Source organism: Zophobas morio, unplaced genomic scaffold (genome assembly GCF_036711695.1).
Source record: "Zophobas morio isolate AGI-343-1 ecotype UQ-CSIRO unplaced genomic scaffold, CSIRO_AGI_Zmor_V1 ptg000012l, whole genome shotgun sequence".
Lineage (NCBI taxonomy): Eukaryota > Metazoa > Arthropoda > Insecta > Coleoptera > Tenebrionidae > Zophobas > Zophobas morio.
The window spans coordinates 14,712,013-14,729,739 of record NW_026972117.1 but is presented as its reverse complement, the minus strand read 5'-3'; the positions used below and the strand labels follow the sequence as shown (position 1 = coordinate 14,729,739).

The following is a 17,727-nucleotide window of genomic DNA, read 5'->3' as shown; positions in this document are numbered from 1 at the left end:
TCTGCCGTCCCGATTTTTATTAGACAGAGAATCTCCAAAAGTACTGGGCCCATAGTTGTCAAATTTTGTATTTTTATTAGTAATATCATGTAGATGGTAAAACGCTAACAAAATTTGTCTAATCATCTCCACCACTGAGGTGATGAAATTACTTCAAAATTGTACATGGTAAATGTGTTTTAAATAGTAGGAGTATACAATAACAATCCTACACTGTAGTTTATGACTCCGTGTTAAGTTTTACCCGAAACGTCCAGATTATTGCAAAAAAAAATCAAAGTTATAATACATACAACATTTTACAATTTATAATAAATTTTTAATTAAAATATTTACTTATCCCCTCCAAAAAATTGATGACGTCAGCCCAAAATTTCGCTGAATAAATCCTAAATGTACATCATGTACAAAATATCATGAGTTTTGGTTTATCATTCCATTCATATTTTTTGGATTTGCTTATACAGGTTAATTAAAAAAAAAGCAAGAATTAGTCAATTTATTTATTGAATAAATCAAGACTTGCAAAACTGAAATCTTGCAGACATTTTAAAGTTATTGTAAGCATAGTAAACTGTTAATCAAAATATATCTGTTTACCAACCCCAAAAAATTGTTGACATCATTACAAAATTTTGCCAATAGATCCTATCTAAATTGTGCAAATTATGATGAGTTTATGCTTATGATTTATCATTGCATTAATATTTTTTAGATTTACTTAAACAGGTGGCCCAAAAAAATTAATGAATGAGTCAATTTATTTTATTGATCAGGAACGGCTCACTCCATTTTCCCAGAAAATTTTGGGAATACAATACTGTTATTTTTCAATTTTCATTTTACACTAAATAAAATAAGTCAGTGAAATGGAGAAAGGAGCTGGGCGGGGTTAAATTTAGCTTTTTTCTAGTTTAACGAGCAAGCAGTGGCCCGCCCACCCACCCCTCCCTTGTTCCATTGACTATTCTTAATATTGTTCAGTCCTATCTTAGCAAATTTTAGCCCCGCCCTCCCACCCTTTTTTTCTGAGAGGATGTCATTTACCAAAATCAATCTTATCTCAACGAGTACTAGCCCCGCCCACCCGCCCCCTATTTTCTTGGAGGGTATGTCGTTTGCCACAATCAGTGTTATCTTAGCAAGTACTAGAACCTTCCACCCACCCTTTATTTTCTTAGAGGGTATGTCATTTACAAAAATCAATCTCATCACACACGCTGTTCTCCTTTTAACGATTTTATCTCTCTTGAATTGAGATCCACTTTTCATTCGGACTAGACAAATAGAATCACTGAAATGGAGGCGAGGTGGGTGGGCGCGGTGAATTATATGTACTTTTGTATAGTGAGAATGGGAAGTAAGACTACGTAGGCTGTTAAAAAAACGTTAATCGTAATTTTTTTGTTATTTTCTATAACATTTATTTCTTATTTCTGAAGAAAAAATGGGAGAACGGGTGGGTGGGCGGGGCTGAGTTTAACAGAGTCTTTTATAAGCAAGTAATAGTTGCTGATTTTTGCTGATATTTAATAGTTGAATTTGCTTTATATTGATATCGTATTCATCTCTTTTCAAGCGTTTTTTGCTTTTCTGATTATAAGGACGTGAAGAATTTTCTTCCCTAATTTTTCTTTTATTATTTTATGTCTTCCATCATCTTTTTGTTGGTTCCAGTAGTCATATTGCTGACAACATATTCTAAGGCATTAGTTCTTAAAATAAAAATTTGTGAGTTTTTGATGCAACCTGGGAAGAACCTCGTACGGTCTAGTAGTTTAATGTTGTATATAAATGATTCTTAATTTTTTTATATGCTTAACTTGAAACCTATTTAAATTGTAAATTTTCTTTTTTAGATACCATTTTTCTTAGTTGATGTCAGGATATAATTTTCTAGTCGTCGTGAAATTTGAAAAAAATTAAACGAAACTTCATAAATAATATCACTCAATCTACTCTCCTGGTGACGCATATCCCACGAGCTATATTAGAATTAATTTAACAAAATGAGATGTAAATTTGATGATAGTTTATACGAAACGTTAATCACGGGCCTAAGACAATGCAGAACCCGGCCGTGGTTAACCACGTTCAAGCATCTAAAATTACGAGGAACTAAATAGACCGTCAAAATTAAAGATATCTAAGATTAGTGGCCCATTCCAAGAATAATTTTATATTCATAGGCCAATTCCGTGTTGCTAATTTATGGATTTTCCTCCTTCCTCGATTGCTAGTTGTTCGGATCATAATGGGACCTACATAACAATGTGGTAGATACCACAGACTTTCAAAAACATTTACGTACCATCGGCATACCTAATTACAGCGCTCAATTTTACCAGTTGGGCAGGTTCTGCGTGCTCCCACCGGTTCTTGATGAAATCTTCACTCCTTTGATCCGAAGCCACAACACCATAGACCCATAATCACAACTTAAATTAAAAACGTCAGTCATTTCAAAAACAATTAAGACCCCTACGATTTTTTTTTCGTTATTCATTTTTGTTTCTGTTTTTCCAAAGCCGTGAGTTCAAAGATCACGGCCCCGAAGAACAAAGGTGCTTTAACAACGGCCTTCTTGTACAGTCATCGTCAAGTTAATGAAATTTCTAATTTTTATCCACCTGTTTGCACTCTCACTCTCGCTACCATCGTTACGTAAATCGTCGGTTCGGGTGAGGCTAATTTTGTCCATCAGACGACCATCTGGTCGGAATTCAGTTCTTAATCCGATTGCAGCGAATTGATTGTTTCGAGTCGAGTTGAATACATAATAATAACGGAGGCAGTCGAACTGTGATGTATTATTACATCACTTGTGGAAGTAGGATTAGGACAATTATGGTAACGTGTTATTATTTGGGTTAACATATTGGGAGTCTGAACTTGTTCGTGGTAATTTTGACCATTTCTGAACGTAATGCTATTCATCTGACAGCATGAGAGACGCAGTGTAAACAAATTAAGGTTAATGCAATGTAATGTGGTGTCGATGGGATTGGCTAATTGAGAACGACAAATTGACACTTCTAAGGGTTTAACAAAAAAATCAACTCCTGATTATTCGTCAAAAGTCGTTAAATATTTTTTCAGTTTTTTTTTAACCCTAGTGTCTTAGCGTGTCTGCGATCACCGTGTTACTCAAAAACGGTTGGTTGCTCATGAAAGTAATTTAATTTGGCGTTAGTATTTGCGAGTAGCTTTCAGTTTTCAGACTTCAGGAAATTCGCCCAACAAAGTTTCTTAAGTCAACAGCTCATTCATTCATTCATGAAAGCTTGCAATCGTAGAAGTTTCAAGATTAGAGTAAATCTTCTCACTGAAGTAAGTGTACCGTCTGGTCTGGTTGTATTTGAATATTGACGGTTGACTACATTATGATGCAAGAATTTGTGCCCCAACGGTATTCCAGTTCTGTCAAGTTTTTCGTCATCGTCATGATTGTTAATTTTGAAAAATAATACAGATTTTTTTCTTGTTTTCCAGATGAGTATGTTATTTTATAAATGGATATTTTTATTCTCTTTATTTGTAAGCTTTTTGATCATGATCCTTCCATACTTTAATTTATTAATTTAAACTAAACATATTTCATTAGCCTTTATATACCATAGGATCGAAAAAAAAAGTTGTCTACCAGGCTATGAAATCTGTTTTTAAAATAATGCTGTTAGCTTTGCAGTTGTTTTACACTTATGTCAACTGTCAAACAGTTATTGGATTCTAACTTGTCACACTAAACAAGGAATTGTGGTATTTCTGCTTTTTTAAATATTGAAAATTTTGATAACCCACTAAAACTCTCGATTTTTTCAAAAATTTTAATTCCTGATGGATGCGAGTTTTGTGTTAAAATTTTTAATACTTAAAATGTCAAAAGGTCTACCATAATTTGCAGTTGTGATTGTTTTTTCAATGTTACAAGAATTTCAGTTTTTGGAATTCAAAATTTTGACAACTTGGAAGATTTTCAGAATTTTCAAAATTTGCATGCTCGTAATGAAGTTGTCAGAGCTTGGGATACCGAGATTTTAAGAACGATTTTTTGATTTATAGCCCAGAAGCTTTTCCTAAATTTCAAAATTTTTGGAATTTCAAAATTTCCCCAAACGCCAAGATCGTCGATTTTGAAAAAAAAATCATTCTGGAGATGTGAGTAGACTGCGTCAAATTTTTTCACTAAAAATCTTAAAAAAAATGTTTGTGTATTATCAACTTTATTTGACAACCCAGCAAAACTCCCGATTTTATCAAAAATTTTAATTCAGGATGGATATGAGCTTTTGTGTCAAACTTTTTTTATACTTAAAGCATCAAAAAGAGCATCATAATTTGCAGTTGCGATTGTTTTTTCAATGTCACAAGAATTTCAACTTTTTGAAATTTAAAATTTTGACAACAGGGAATATTCTCAGAAGTTTCAAAATTTGCATTCTCGTAATGAGGTGAAATTGTCAGAGCTTAGGATACCGAAATGTTAAAAATGATTCTGTGATTTATAGACAAAAAGCTTTTACTATATTTCAAATTTTTTGGAATTTTTAAAATTTCTCCCAAATGTAAAGATCGTCGATTTTGAAAAAAATCATTTTTGGAATATGTGTAGACTACGTTAAATTTTTTATTAAAAATCTTTGTAATTTATTAAGTTTATTTATAATTGAAAATATTTCGGATTTTTTAAATGTTGAAAGTTTTGATAACCCAGTAAAACTCTCGATTTTATCAAAAATTTAAATTCAATGTGGATCCGCGCTTTTGTGTTCAAATTTTTATTACTTAAAACATCAAAAAGTGCACCACAATTAGCAGTTGTGATTGTTTTTTCAATGTCACAAGAATTTCCGTTTTTGAAATTCAAAATTTTCAAAATTTCACAAAACACAAAGATCGAAAATTTTTGTAAAAAATCATTCTTGAATGTATATAGATTACATCGACTTTTTTAACTAAAAATATTAAAAAATTATTTGTAGTTATCAAGTTTGTTTCATGTTTGAAAATATTTTGGATATTTAATTAAAATGTTGACAACCCGACAAAATTGACAATTTTTAAAATATTGATATTAGCTCTGCAGTTATTTTACACTTTATGCCAACTGTCAAATAGCTATTTGATTGCAACTTGTCACACTAAACAAGGAATGTGGTTGTGTTGCTAACATTTTTTTTTTCATTGAATTTATAAGCTCCCTAGATCAGTTTAAATCTCGATGATGTGGTACAATTAGGTTCACTTTGCGAATGTTTTTTTTTACTGCGTATTTTCTGACGTATAAGAGTTTTTATAAAATAAATACAATTTTGCAAAACCAAATTTTATAATTTTTCGAAAAAAGTGAATTTGGATGCAAATATATACCTACCCATACATAATTTGACTCCTGTTTAATTTATTTTTGTGATTATTTGCTTCGATTAATCAGGATTTAAATAGTAAATTGCATCTGGTTTGTACGTTGTTCATAGCGAAATCCCTACTGATTTTTTGTGTTTCTGGACGTTTTATACCTTCTAGAAAATTGAAAATTAGACTCATCTGTCTGTCGTTTGCCTTGTTGTCTGCTGCCAATTTGATTAGACAAGTAATCCTTGAAACCACCATCCAAACCGCTGTGAATTCAGACTGTGATGTATAGACACTATTTTTGTGAAATAATAAAATTTTCTTTGATCGAGAGCCTGAAATGTATGATTTTTAAATTATTTAGCTTTTAGGTCGCAAAATTTTATGAGTAGATTAATAAACTAATACTATATAACATTATATAGTAGATCTGCTTCAAAATGTTGAAATTTGGTTCTAAACCTGGTGTTTATCAATTCACCCCTTGTTCATAAAAATGTAGGTTTTTGGAAAAGAAACGATCATGTTAGAAACCATGAAACCGATTCCTTCCACATCCAAAAAGGCGATTAAAAAAATGCTGAGAAAAGGCTGCAAAAAACACACTAAAAAAGCAAAAAAAAACTAAGAAAAACTACAAAAAAAAAACGTTAAAAAGCCGACACAAAAGAAAAAAAAAAAGGCGGTAAAAAAGGAGTGGAAACGAGAAAAAACTATAAAAAAGCGACAAAAATCGACAAAAAAATCTAGAAAAAGGCAACAAAAAAGGCATGTAGAAACCGCCAAAACCACACAAAAACGACAGAAAAAGTTGCAAAAAAATGGCGACCAAGCAAAGCCGATCAGGAAAGGCGACTAAAAAGTTACAAGAAAGGTACAAAAAATTTGCAAGGTTTAAAAAAGACAACAAAAAAAGAGGTAAAAAACGACCATAAAAAACAGGGTAACACACACAACAAAACACAGCGAATAGAAAACAGAAACGCAGAAATTATTAATAAGCCGCAATGGAACAAAATATTCTGCAGATTATTATTATAATTTTTATTTTATCATTATTAATTAAAATTACTGTATTTATACATTTACGAGGAAAGGGAGTTATTGCTTCTTGATTTGATCAATAAAAAATTAGAGAGTTGAATAATTTTATTAAATATATTTCATCTAATGAAATAAAAAAGAGTTGCCATATACCAGCTTCAATCCCCTGACCTTGGATGTCCGATATCTCATATCATATCATAAATGAAATCAAGGTAGATTCGTAAACCACAAGTACAGGAGTATATTATTTTATGCAACTTTGGTAGTATTAATTAGGCAATATAATGAGCTGAGGTCATCACATTGTTGGTGGGGATGATTAGCTAAATTTTGGTCAACGTTTTACCAATTTAAAATATTAAATTCACCCCACCTTTTGTTTTTTCTTTATTATAAGGTGCTTCAAAATTTGTTTGCGAAAACAGGCCACATTTGACGATGAATAATTTTTTTTTAATTTTTTGTAAAAATCTCAAAGTCAGCGGTTTCTATATGGATCCGCAACAAAAACACATTAGTTGTTTAATAGCCGCATGAAATTTGTTTAAAGTCATTGTTGTCCAATTACGTGATAATAAATTTAATATTTACAGTATTTTGTGTTAAAAATGAATGATTTAGTTCAACTATACTGAAACGAAGATTCATTGAATTGTGAATGTTATCTCTACAAATGTTTTCTGAAGATAAGCAGCAAATAGTAAGAACAGTTTCAAATTTTTTTTTTTAATCGAAAATTGGCATATGAAGTCGAAACATTTGAACAGATTCAATGTCTTTGAACAAAAAATGTCGACGAGGATGGGATTCGAACTTGCGCAGAGCTAAAGTTGCTCAAATTCAACGCCTTAAAGCAACCGACCACGACCTAGTTCTTTACATAATTCAGGACCACAATTTTTGATAGTAGCGTTTAAGTCTTCATTCTGTGTAATGAATGAAAAACGAAAATAGATTCAGAATGGAAAAACTCAAGCAAACAATCATCATCGAAGCCGAAAACAACATCAGCATCAAATCTCCTGGACAATACATCATTCTTGCTTGCCTGACTTTCAGCTTCCTCATTTTCCTTGATAGCCCAAGCAATCCCTCATCCAATTTGCGCAAAAAGGAAACTCCGGCACGCACAATTGCCCCATCACCAATCCTTCCGCTCGTCCAAACACCCAACAAATCGACGCTTCGGCCCTTATTGCTATATTCCCAGATTCGTGAGTAGGCCACGCGACCATAATCCATATGGATGGTATTTTGTCGCGCCGGATATCCTAAACGTGATGAACCGTTTCCGGCTAGACGAATTTCATTGTTGTTTAGTCTGTTGGTCGTAAAGCACCAAGACAACCATGGACTGTGTACAATTAGGTTTATTGTTGGTTTCATTATCATTTTATTCATGATAGCGATCGCGGTACGGTTGAAAGAACGTGAGGCGGTTTATCAAAGGCTGAAGACTGAAAGTTTTTGACGGGCGCGAACCTATTGATGGCCGATGACTAATGGTCGAAGAAAAGTGAGATTTTCGTGGGGTTTGATTTATTTTAATTGGTAGATTTTTTTGCAACGGAATTAGTGGCGTGCTTTCCCTCTGGCAAAAAATCCGTTGCGAAAAATCCGGAGCGATAAATCTTCGGCGATTTGAGCAAAAGCTGGAGATTTACATGGAGGCGGAGGAAAAGGATGCCGTAAATTTGGATCTTGACTTGCTTGATTCTTTAATACACCGAAATGCCACCTGGAACGGTTTCTTAAGGCTCTGTGGAAAGCCGATTTGTCTGTGCCTCCAGTCGATTATTTATTAATATTATATGGAAACTGTGTGGCATTCATGCCGGATAATCGCAGTAAGGAGCTCAGCATGCGCAGGTGTGGTAGCCAGCGCTCCTTAACTCCGCTAATGAGCAGTCATTTAGATTTTTTCGTTTCAAAAATTTTCTTATATAATATCCTAAACAAACCACTCTATTATCTCGAGACAACCATTCCCTCAAGACAACTATTCCGCTCACGTAACGCTCACCAGACTAATAAATTAAAACATTGAGGCTGTTACGACACAAAACCGTATCGTCTTCGAAGGATAAATAATTAAAAACGATGATTAGTTGGAACGGTCGGTAAAACAGGATGTGTTAGCGCTACTGGGTCTGCGCTTACTTTTTCGTGTTTTCTTGCCGCAACTGGGTCACATTTATTTATAATAATGCTTATCTACTGCGCTACAACTACTTACCTAGTCACATTGTCACACGATTTGTTTACAAATGCTAATTTGCATCGGCGTTCCGTGAGCTGCCGGTGGGAATGTAACCATGTTGTTTCAATAAAACTGAAAGATGGCGAAAAATTGGTGCCACTAACCCGATCTACGAACTTCCCAAACAAATAGAACATTTTGGAAGTATTTTGAGCATTTTTTTTTAGTTTTTCGTGGGAAAAATAGTGAAGGTTGTTTTTAAACTGTAATAGTAATTTTACGAATTTCAAGCAAGTCCGTTATGTAACTTCCAAGGTAAATCGTAAAAGTTTGTTGTAAAAGATATTTTCTTTGTTACTTCCCGAGTGTAAGCTAAGGAAATATGTATGTAACACGGTCCACGCTTTCTCAACGTTTCATAATCCCTAGAGTATGAAAAAGTAGGTTTTCCGTTTCCGTCTGTCTGTCGTCTATCCGTCATCTGTTGGCGATTTTATTTGACAGATAATTTCCGAAACAAATATGCCGGGTCTTGTGAAATTTTAGGAATATCGTGTAGATAGTCAAAAACTAATAAAAATTTGCCTGATTATTGTCCATCCAACAATTTGATGATCAGATCCAGATTTTTGGAAAAAGGAAAATTAAATTTGTGACGGCATTACACAATTTAACTTAAAAACTACATAAATAAAATGTAGAAGTTAAAAGTTCATGACGTTATCTCCAAATTTTGCTGGATAAATTCTATCTAAAACGTGCAAAATATAATGAGGCTTCACTTGTGCTTTTTGCCTGTATTTGTATTTTTTAAAATTACTTATACATGGCGTTAAAATAATTAACTTTTTTTTTCTTACATTGTGACTGGTATCACTTTTGTAAAATACTGGATTTGATTGATTGTATTTAGTGGCGAAGAAAGATAGAAATATCTCAACAACCATTGATCAAAAAAAACTTGTGTTTATATTATTTTTTCTTTTTTTTTTTTCATGAAAATCTAAAGTGTAAAAATAGTCCATTTAAAAAAATGGTCTAAAGTTATTTAGATTCGCTTCTAAAGTACTGTCAAACAAATCCAGTTCCTTAGATTAATTGCAAAATTTGATTTTGTGAATTCATTTTTTTTATGTTGACCTCTACAAGTTAAAACAAAAACAGGTGTGGATTGTAAAACCATAGATAAGAAGTATGCTGTGACTGTGTTTCACGTGAGTTTTTCATGATAAAATTTTGTAATCATCAACACTTAAAGTAAGGACAAGATAAATTACAAAAAAGGCGACAAAAAATGCGAAGAAAAAGCGACAAAAAAAAGGACGAAAAAACAAGACAAAACAATTCACAAAAAAGGCGACCACAAAGAGTGACCAAGAAAACGGCGATAAAAATGGGCCAAAAAAAATGCTCTAGAAAATTGTGAATAATAGAGAAAGTCCAAAAAAATGCGACACAAAAGTGTACAAAAAAGCGACTATAAAAACGTAATAAAAAAAAGTTACAAAAAGACCATAAAAAGGGAGAAAAAAAAACACAAAAAAGGCGAAAACAGAGGACAGAAACCCATGGATAATGAGAAAAAAGGGCACAACAAAAGTGAGTAAAAAAGGGACCCAAGGAACTCCACAAAAATGCGGTTAGAAGCGAATCACAAAAAGTCACAAGAAAAAATACAAAAATACGGTGCAAAAAACGACAGAAAAACAAAAAATCTACAAAAACAGCAGGCAAAAAATGATACACAAGAATTCCGCAACAATGAAGTAAAGGTAACTACAAAAAAAAAACGGCTATAAAAAAGGGGTCACAAAGCCAACAAAAGAAGGCAACAAAAAGGAAAGTGACTACCAAAAATTGACAAGAAAATGTGACTGCTGAAAGTGATAAAAAAAGCGATAGGAAAGACCAAAATACGCCATAGAAAGGAAGAAAACAAATCCTTCTAAAAAAAGGGAAAATAGAGAACCAGAAATCCATGAAAACGGGAAAAAGAAAAAAAAATGTACCTAAAAAAGGGAACCAAAACAAAAAGAGACGCTACGAAAACACAAGACAAAACAATTCTACAAAAATCCAGTAAAATGCCATTAAAATCGGACCAACAAAGGCTGTAGAAATATTGGACTGAAAGAGCGGCGTAAAAAAAGGCTACAAAAAAAGGGCACACAAAAGACGGGAGGAAGTGGACAAAAATCTGCAAAAAAGGCTAGAAAAACAGAATACAAAAAAAGGGAGAGAAAATAATTCCACATAAATTCAAAAAAAGGGTCCATAACGAAAAGAATGGGTCCAAAGAACGTTCTAGGAAATTGTGACTAAAAGCGGGGAGTAAAAAAAGCGAAAAAAGGGGCAGTCACAAAAAGAGGTGGCGATCTTTTTGTCAACTTTAGTCAAAAAAAAGGAACTACAACAAGTGCCAAGGAAGATGACTACCAAAAGTGACAAAAAAAGGAGATAAGGATGGCCAAAAAACGCGATAGAAAAGTTACAAAAATGGGACTATAAAAAAGTGCCAAAAAAACAATAAAGCGGCAAAAAAGTCACAAAAAATGTGATTGTGACTCATTGAAGGGAGTCAAAGAAGGTCAAACAAAAGGGAAAAATCCACAAAAAATGTGAAAACAGAGAGCAAAAATTCGATGAAAAATGAGAAAAAGACCACTATTCAAGTGACTAAAACATGGTGCCAAAAAAACTGTCAAAACACGCGATTAAAAGAATTGAGTCACTAAAGGTCACACGAAAGAATGTAAAAGAAACGCTACGAAAAGAGCGACAAAAATCCACAAAAAGAGTTTCAAAAACAGAAAACAAAAAATCAACAAAGAAGGCGGTTACACAACGTCTACATTTTTTTTTTATTTTAATAATTATTTCGAAAATGGATTACCGCATTTTCCTGAAATTCTAGGTACACATAATGTTGTTAATTTTTGTTATTGGTGTGAAATTTTTGAAGGGTGCAATTTTTTTACATTTTAAATAAGATTGGCTTAGCAATATTTTGAGACGACGTCTCAATTTTTTGGAAAAGATAAATTGACAAATTCTATACAGTGATTTATCTTGTGCATGATAATCTTAAGACGTGGACCTATTTTCAGAGCAATGTTTCTTGTGTAATTATTATACAATTTTGTTATATAATTTTTATTTGTTTTTCGAAAACCTTCATGCGGAACGTTAAATAAAAGTGAATCAAGAGACTACATGTATTCCTATACACTATAATCCAGGGGCGGCTGGTGCCAGGGGGCAAATTACAAGGTCTATAAGCACGCTGGACATAGCAAAATAGTAATTTTCAATATTTAAAACATTATCCGAAATTTGTGTCATAATTATCAAAACTAATTTTTTTATCTCGCTCCGCTTGTATAAAATGCCTCAAAACTTACATCCACTTATATCTAAGGATGTTGTGTCTTGAATATATGACATGGTATTGCTGATAAAAGCGGAGACCGAGACCAAATCATGGCTGATTTAGACGTTTTGTTTACACCGTGGCCATGGAAACCGTGAGTGTAGTCGCGATATTGGACTGGAATCGGGCCCTGTTTCGACAATGCCCAGCAGCAGTAACTCAATTGCGGGTTTTAATTCTTCGCGCTTCCTAAAGGAGAATCAAATGTTTCCTAAGAACTACTATGACTCAGGATAGATTAAATGCACTCGCGATGCTATCACTTGAAAAAAAATTAATGCAAACAATTGAAAATTTTGACAATAAAGTGTTAAATATTTTTGTGAATAACAAAAACAGAAGATTAGACTTTAATTATAAATAAAATTACACTCTAGTGATCAGTGAAAGACAGTATAAAATAATAGTATATTATTAACCAAGGTTGTGAAGACAGACATTCTAGAATTGGCTTCACAAACGTGGTTAATATACTATTTTTTCCACTAGTAGCCCACTTGAGCTTTGCGAATTTTCAAAATGTTTTTTCTGAAGTGCATCAATAAAAACGTCTACTCACGTCATTTTAGTAAGCTTTGGAATTTTATTATTTTTTGACAATCCAGAAATGGTCCAGAACTTTTGTTTTAATTTCCTCCATATTTCTCGTTTTTAATAAATTTTTGTGTGAAAAATGTTGTAAAGTGAACCATCATGTACCCCTCCTCATTCCGTCGTATTTCCGCGACCGCGACAAATTTGGCTGAAAAAGATATCGACCTTTTATTGTTAAAGCGACACGAGGAATGGAAATCCGTCAGGGTAGCAGAAGGATACAACGACGGCTCGATCTTTAACAAAAAAAAGTCGCCGAAATCGTCCAAAGCTCATCTACGACAAATCAAGTCAAACCAAATCGGAACCATGAGTCAGTTTCACTCCCGTAAACTTCATTTTCACTCCCGTAAACTTCATTTTCACTCCCGTAAACTTCATTTTCACTCCCATCAACATCATCAACTTAGTTTCACCAATTTATGCTCAATTACACCGAGAATAATCAATTCAGGGTTTGGAAATCATTCCAGGGCTTAATTTAAAAGCAACTTTTCCAAAATGATTATTTTCAGGTTATGTCTCATTTTTTCTGACAGTTGTGGACAGTTGTCACATTAGGTGGCCAACTTCACGTTTACATTATTGACCAAGGTTCACAATTTTCCAAATTACAAACCTCTAGACAAGTCGACAATTGGCCATTGTAATGCTACTAGTGGAAAAAAACAATAACATTATTGTGTATGCATTGTGACTTGTATTTTTATAAATTTTTAAATTTTGTGTAAAAATCAGACGTTTCATCATCACAACACCAGCATAAAATTTTGACCGAAGGCAAAAAGGTATATGGACAAATGCTTTTTTACTTAATGTATTTTTACGTTGATTGGTGAATAAAATCGACGTGGGTAAAACTCAACAATTTATTTCTTAGTAACTCGAATTTACACGAATAACTACACAGCGATTATGTACAAAATAATTCCGACTGGAATGGAGTTGACTAGACTCTACTTCTTCCATAAATCTGTCTGCTCTCGACGGTGGCTCCCATTTAAAGAGCCACGATGTTCTTCTCGAAACGCCTCCGTCACCGCTGCTAGACTTGTCTGGAGCACCCATTCGCGACTTCCGCTTCCAGGCTCTTCTCCAGCCGCTGTTACCTACAATGAGTCATCATCGCCCTACATACTAGAACCCATAGGCGTCGTATCGGGGCGGCGTATGGGTTTATTTCGTAACAGTATTTTTGTATTTATTTCCGTCACACAATTACGTCTATTAATTGGTAATAACAACCTGTTTTATATCTTCATAGTTAACTCGTCAATCAAATTGTGTCCCCCATTTCAGAAGGCCACGAGCCGTCACTGCTATAAATCTGAAAATACAAAATTACAAAAGTACTCGCTTCGCCAATCACGTTGATGTTATCTAGTTAATACTAACCTAAAGTGGAATTTCAACTGTCATAGCTTATGTTCTATACATAAGGGCGTATGGGACGAGTCCGGGAGGGGTCCGCGATATGAATTCATTACATAATTTTTGTTTTTAAATATTTCTATACTTTCCCGAATGTCTAGAAATTTACTGCTATTAGCATATTTTACTAATATTAAGCAGTTGTTGCATAATATGAACTGGTAAACGTTAAAGTGTTATCGAGTACTGAAAGATCGAAGAACCAACAGCATATTAGTCATCAAATTTTTGCTGAGGGACGGATAAACAAATGTTGATTAGGGTTTGTCTGTCTTATAAAATATCCAATAAATAAACTTCCGAGATCTACTTTTTCTTGTTCTAGGCACCATAAAACTTCAAGAAAATATCAAATTAATATTCCTCACAAGAATCTTTTACAATACTCAGTTTATGTTCGGGAAGTAATAAATATCATAACACTCGTGACTCAAACAGGAAACAAATACCTATACCAGAGGAAAAAAAATGCCAACAAAATTGTGATTGTTAAGGATATAGAGAAACAAGAGACGGAAACTATAAATAAAGAAATCAACATTCAAAACTTCAATATCGCGTTAAGAAAATATAAAAAATTATTTAAACTACTAGTTTAACTGTAAACTATTAAATCAACGTTAAAACGTATCCATTATGTAGATAAACATGGCTAAAATTAATGTATCAGTGAACTCATTTATATTTATGAGCAGAACTTTTTTAATAACAATTTTTCGCAGTAGAATTTGTATGTATTTTGAGGGAAAAATAACAATCTGAAGTGAAAATTTGCCATTCAATTTTTCGTTTACATTTCCTTTGGATAAAAAATTATTTTAAAACGGGTGTTTGATTTTTGCAATAACGTGATCTTTTTGTTACAGGCTAAGAGTGATGTCGCCAGCTTGGTAGAAAAGTATTTCGGGAGTCTGTATGAGAACTATCAACATTCGAAGAAGTGTTTGGTTAGGCAAGCTAGGGATTTGCTCGTCTGTGAATATCATGGGTGTTTACACAGATTTGAGAATGAATTCTGCATACAGGCCGCTAAGCTTCTGCAACGTGTTAAGGTGAGTGGCTTAGGGTTAATGGCCGTCAGGGCTATAGGGTGCTCTTCCGAGAAGTACGCACCAAGGGGATCAACCCCAATTGATTACTCAAGCCTTCATTAATTAAGACACAAAGGTAGATTCAAACAGCTACTTCAAGAAGAACTCGACTTACGTAAATACAAATTAAACCAATTTAATGAAGGGGTAAAGTAAACGTTCCGGCCCTTCCTATAGCCACAAATTGTAAGATTTATGGCACGTCCGTGTTTACTGAGTTATTGAGTATCATCTTCACAGAAAAAGTAACCCAGTAGCCGCTTATTAATAAGTGAAACCATAATTTTTTCGCCAGAAACGTGATGAAAGTCCATACCATCAATCTCTTCCTTAATTATGTCAAATTTACAACTATCTAACAGTTTAACGCGGCGCGATTCCGTCCAATGAAAGAAATATTGCTGTACGCTGGCAATTTGAAGAATTACAGGAACAGGAGACCCACTTGGGCAACGGAACGCCGAAACGGCCAATTATAAAATTCAAATCGACTATTTTGTGTCAATTACAAACTTATGACTTCGGAAAAGTCCGACAATCCGGACTGCAGAACCATTTTACATAAATAACTTTGGCCGAACCCATTCGTTTGAATTTATCGCCGGTCTAAATGCATTCGTTATAAAATTGGTTAATGGGTCCGACACACGCCATAATGCAAGCACACTCTGTCATGGGAAAAAACACCAAAAGCTTGTAGGTGATTTAACATGTAGGAAACGGACATTCGTAATTAATTCCTCCACTTTCATATGTCTCATTTTTGAAACGGCGCGTTTTATAGTCCGCTGGTTAGGTCGTTTGTCTTTGGGCGAGGGATATTTAGGAAAATTGTGTGTGGATTTGTTGTTGATTAATTGATACATGGAGCGGGTCCGATTAGGGACATTTTCTGAGTAGTTCTCGATGATGAATGGAGGGAATAAGTGCGGAATGTATAAATAATAACAAGGTACGTACGAGATGCTCAGTACCGTAATTGCTTCTAATGTTTCCGTAAAGTACTCGAGCTTAATTGTGAAACTAGTTTCATTTATACCATTCAAGGTTTATTGCACGACGAAGAGGATCTTTTGTGCGGCAGGTCAGCTAAATCTGTAGAGGGAAACGTCGTCGTCTAATTGCCGCTCGTTTACTGACTGGAATAGTTAATTACTGATTCTTTAACTATATTTAACAGATATTTGCTAACGAAAAAGAGAAAAACACGTTGTTAAACGGATACTTTCTTGTTTTCTCGACGTTTCATGACCCCTAGAAAATGAAAAAGTAGGTCTCCGTTTTCGTCTACCGTCGTCTGTGCCAATATTTGAAATTTGATAAAATAACATCGTCTTGTACTTGTGGTTTATGAATCCGCCTAGACTCGACTAATTCTCTTTTCACTCTCGACATTGGAAAAAAAAATGTTTTAAAATGTGGATATCCACTTACGTATTTTCGTAAATCTGTTCGAACGTATGTTTGCTCTCTCACTGATTCGTGTTTATTTAGAAATTTCGTTTCAGAAAATCTTTGCTTCACCACATTAAACCTGTGACCTCATCCACGTTTTTTAAAGACCTCTTATAAACCTGTCTTCAATTTGTATTTTCTTTTAAAGTATTTCACAAAACCTCTGATTTTACCATTTTTCAATTGTGTTGCCCATGTTATGACTAAAATAATAAAAAATTGGTCTAATGTTATTAGAGAAAATCTTCCTCGCCCCTGAACTACAATCAGACAAATCCAGTTTTTTCATAAATAAAAAATATAGATAATACCAGTCAGAGTGTAAGAAAAAAAATGGTTACAATGTAAAATTTTGAGATGCCATCATCAAATTTTTGAAATATTCGGTTTGAAAATCAAATTTTTTAAAAATTCAAAAAAATGCCATACTTCATTTGGTGATTCTAAAAAAACGGAAGGAATTTTCTGAGCAAGATAAGTAACTTCTAGAGACCGAACTCTACAAAAAATCTCATTGGATAATTTTTGACGGTATTGTCAAGAAATCGTCGACAATTTCGAAAGTATTGAAAAAAAATGAACTTTATGAAAAGTTGGCTCAAAGTCCACAAAAATTTGGCAAATCTTCACGTGTTGCTTCGAAAAATATAGCTTGTTTTTGGTCCTACATCAAGATTTTTTAAACATTCAATTTGAAACTCGAAATGTTTTTAAAAGTCCTAAAGATTGTCATTTATCAACTGGTGATTCTGGAAAAATGGAAGGAATTTTAAAAATTGGCTAAAAGTCAACAAAAAATTCTAGAATATAACTCTTTACGTGCTGATTCGAAAAATACCTGTAGCTTATTTTTGGTTGCGGGGCAAGATTTTAGGAATATTCAATTTTCGACATTTTTTCAAAATCCAAAAAATTGCTGAATTTTAACTGATGTTTCTGGAAGAATCGACATCATTTTCGAAGAAATGAAGCTGAGTATAACTTCCGGAGGCCAAACTCCACAAAACAATCCTTTTGGATAATGTTTGACGGTCGTCGAGAAATCGTCGAAAATTTCAAAAATATCGAAAAAAATTGAGCTTTTGGAAACGTTGGCTAAACGTCACAAAAAATTCCGTTATATT

General features: G+C 33.5%; 1 protein-coding gene across 5 annotated transcripts in view; it reads left to right on the top strand.

The window, feature by feature from the left end:
- LOC135127835 (puratrophin-1-like) overlaps positions 1 to 17,727 on the top strand; it is a 529,067-nt gene that overhangs the window by 250,204 nt on the left and 261,136 nt on the right. For all 5 annotated transcript variants that reach the window (XM_064054474.1, XM_064054478.1, XM_064054476.1 and 2 more), the window contains exon 3: positions 14,924 to 15,109. In XM_064054474.1, the coding sequence (XP_063910544.1) occupies positions 14,924 to 15,109 (186 nt within the window). The remainder of the gene's footprint in view (positions 1 to 14,923; positions 15,110 to 17,727) is intronic.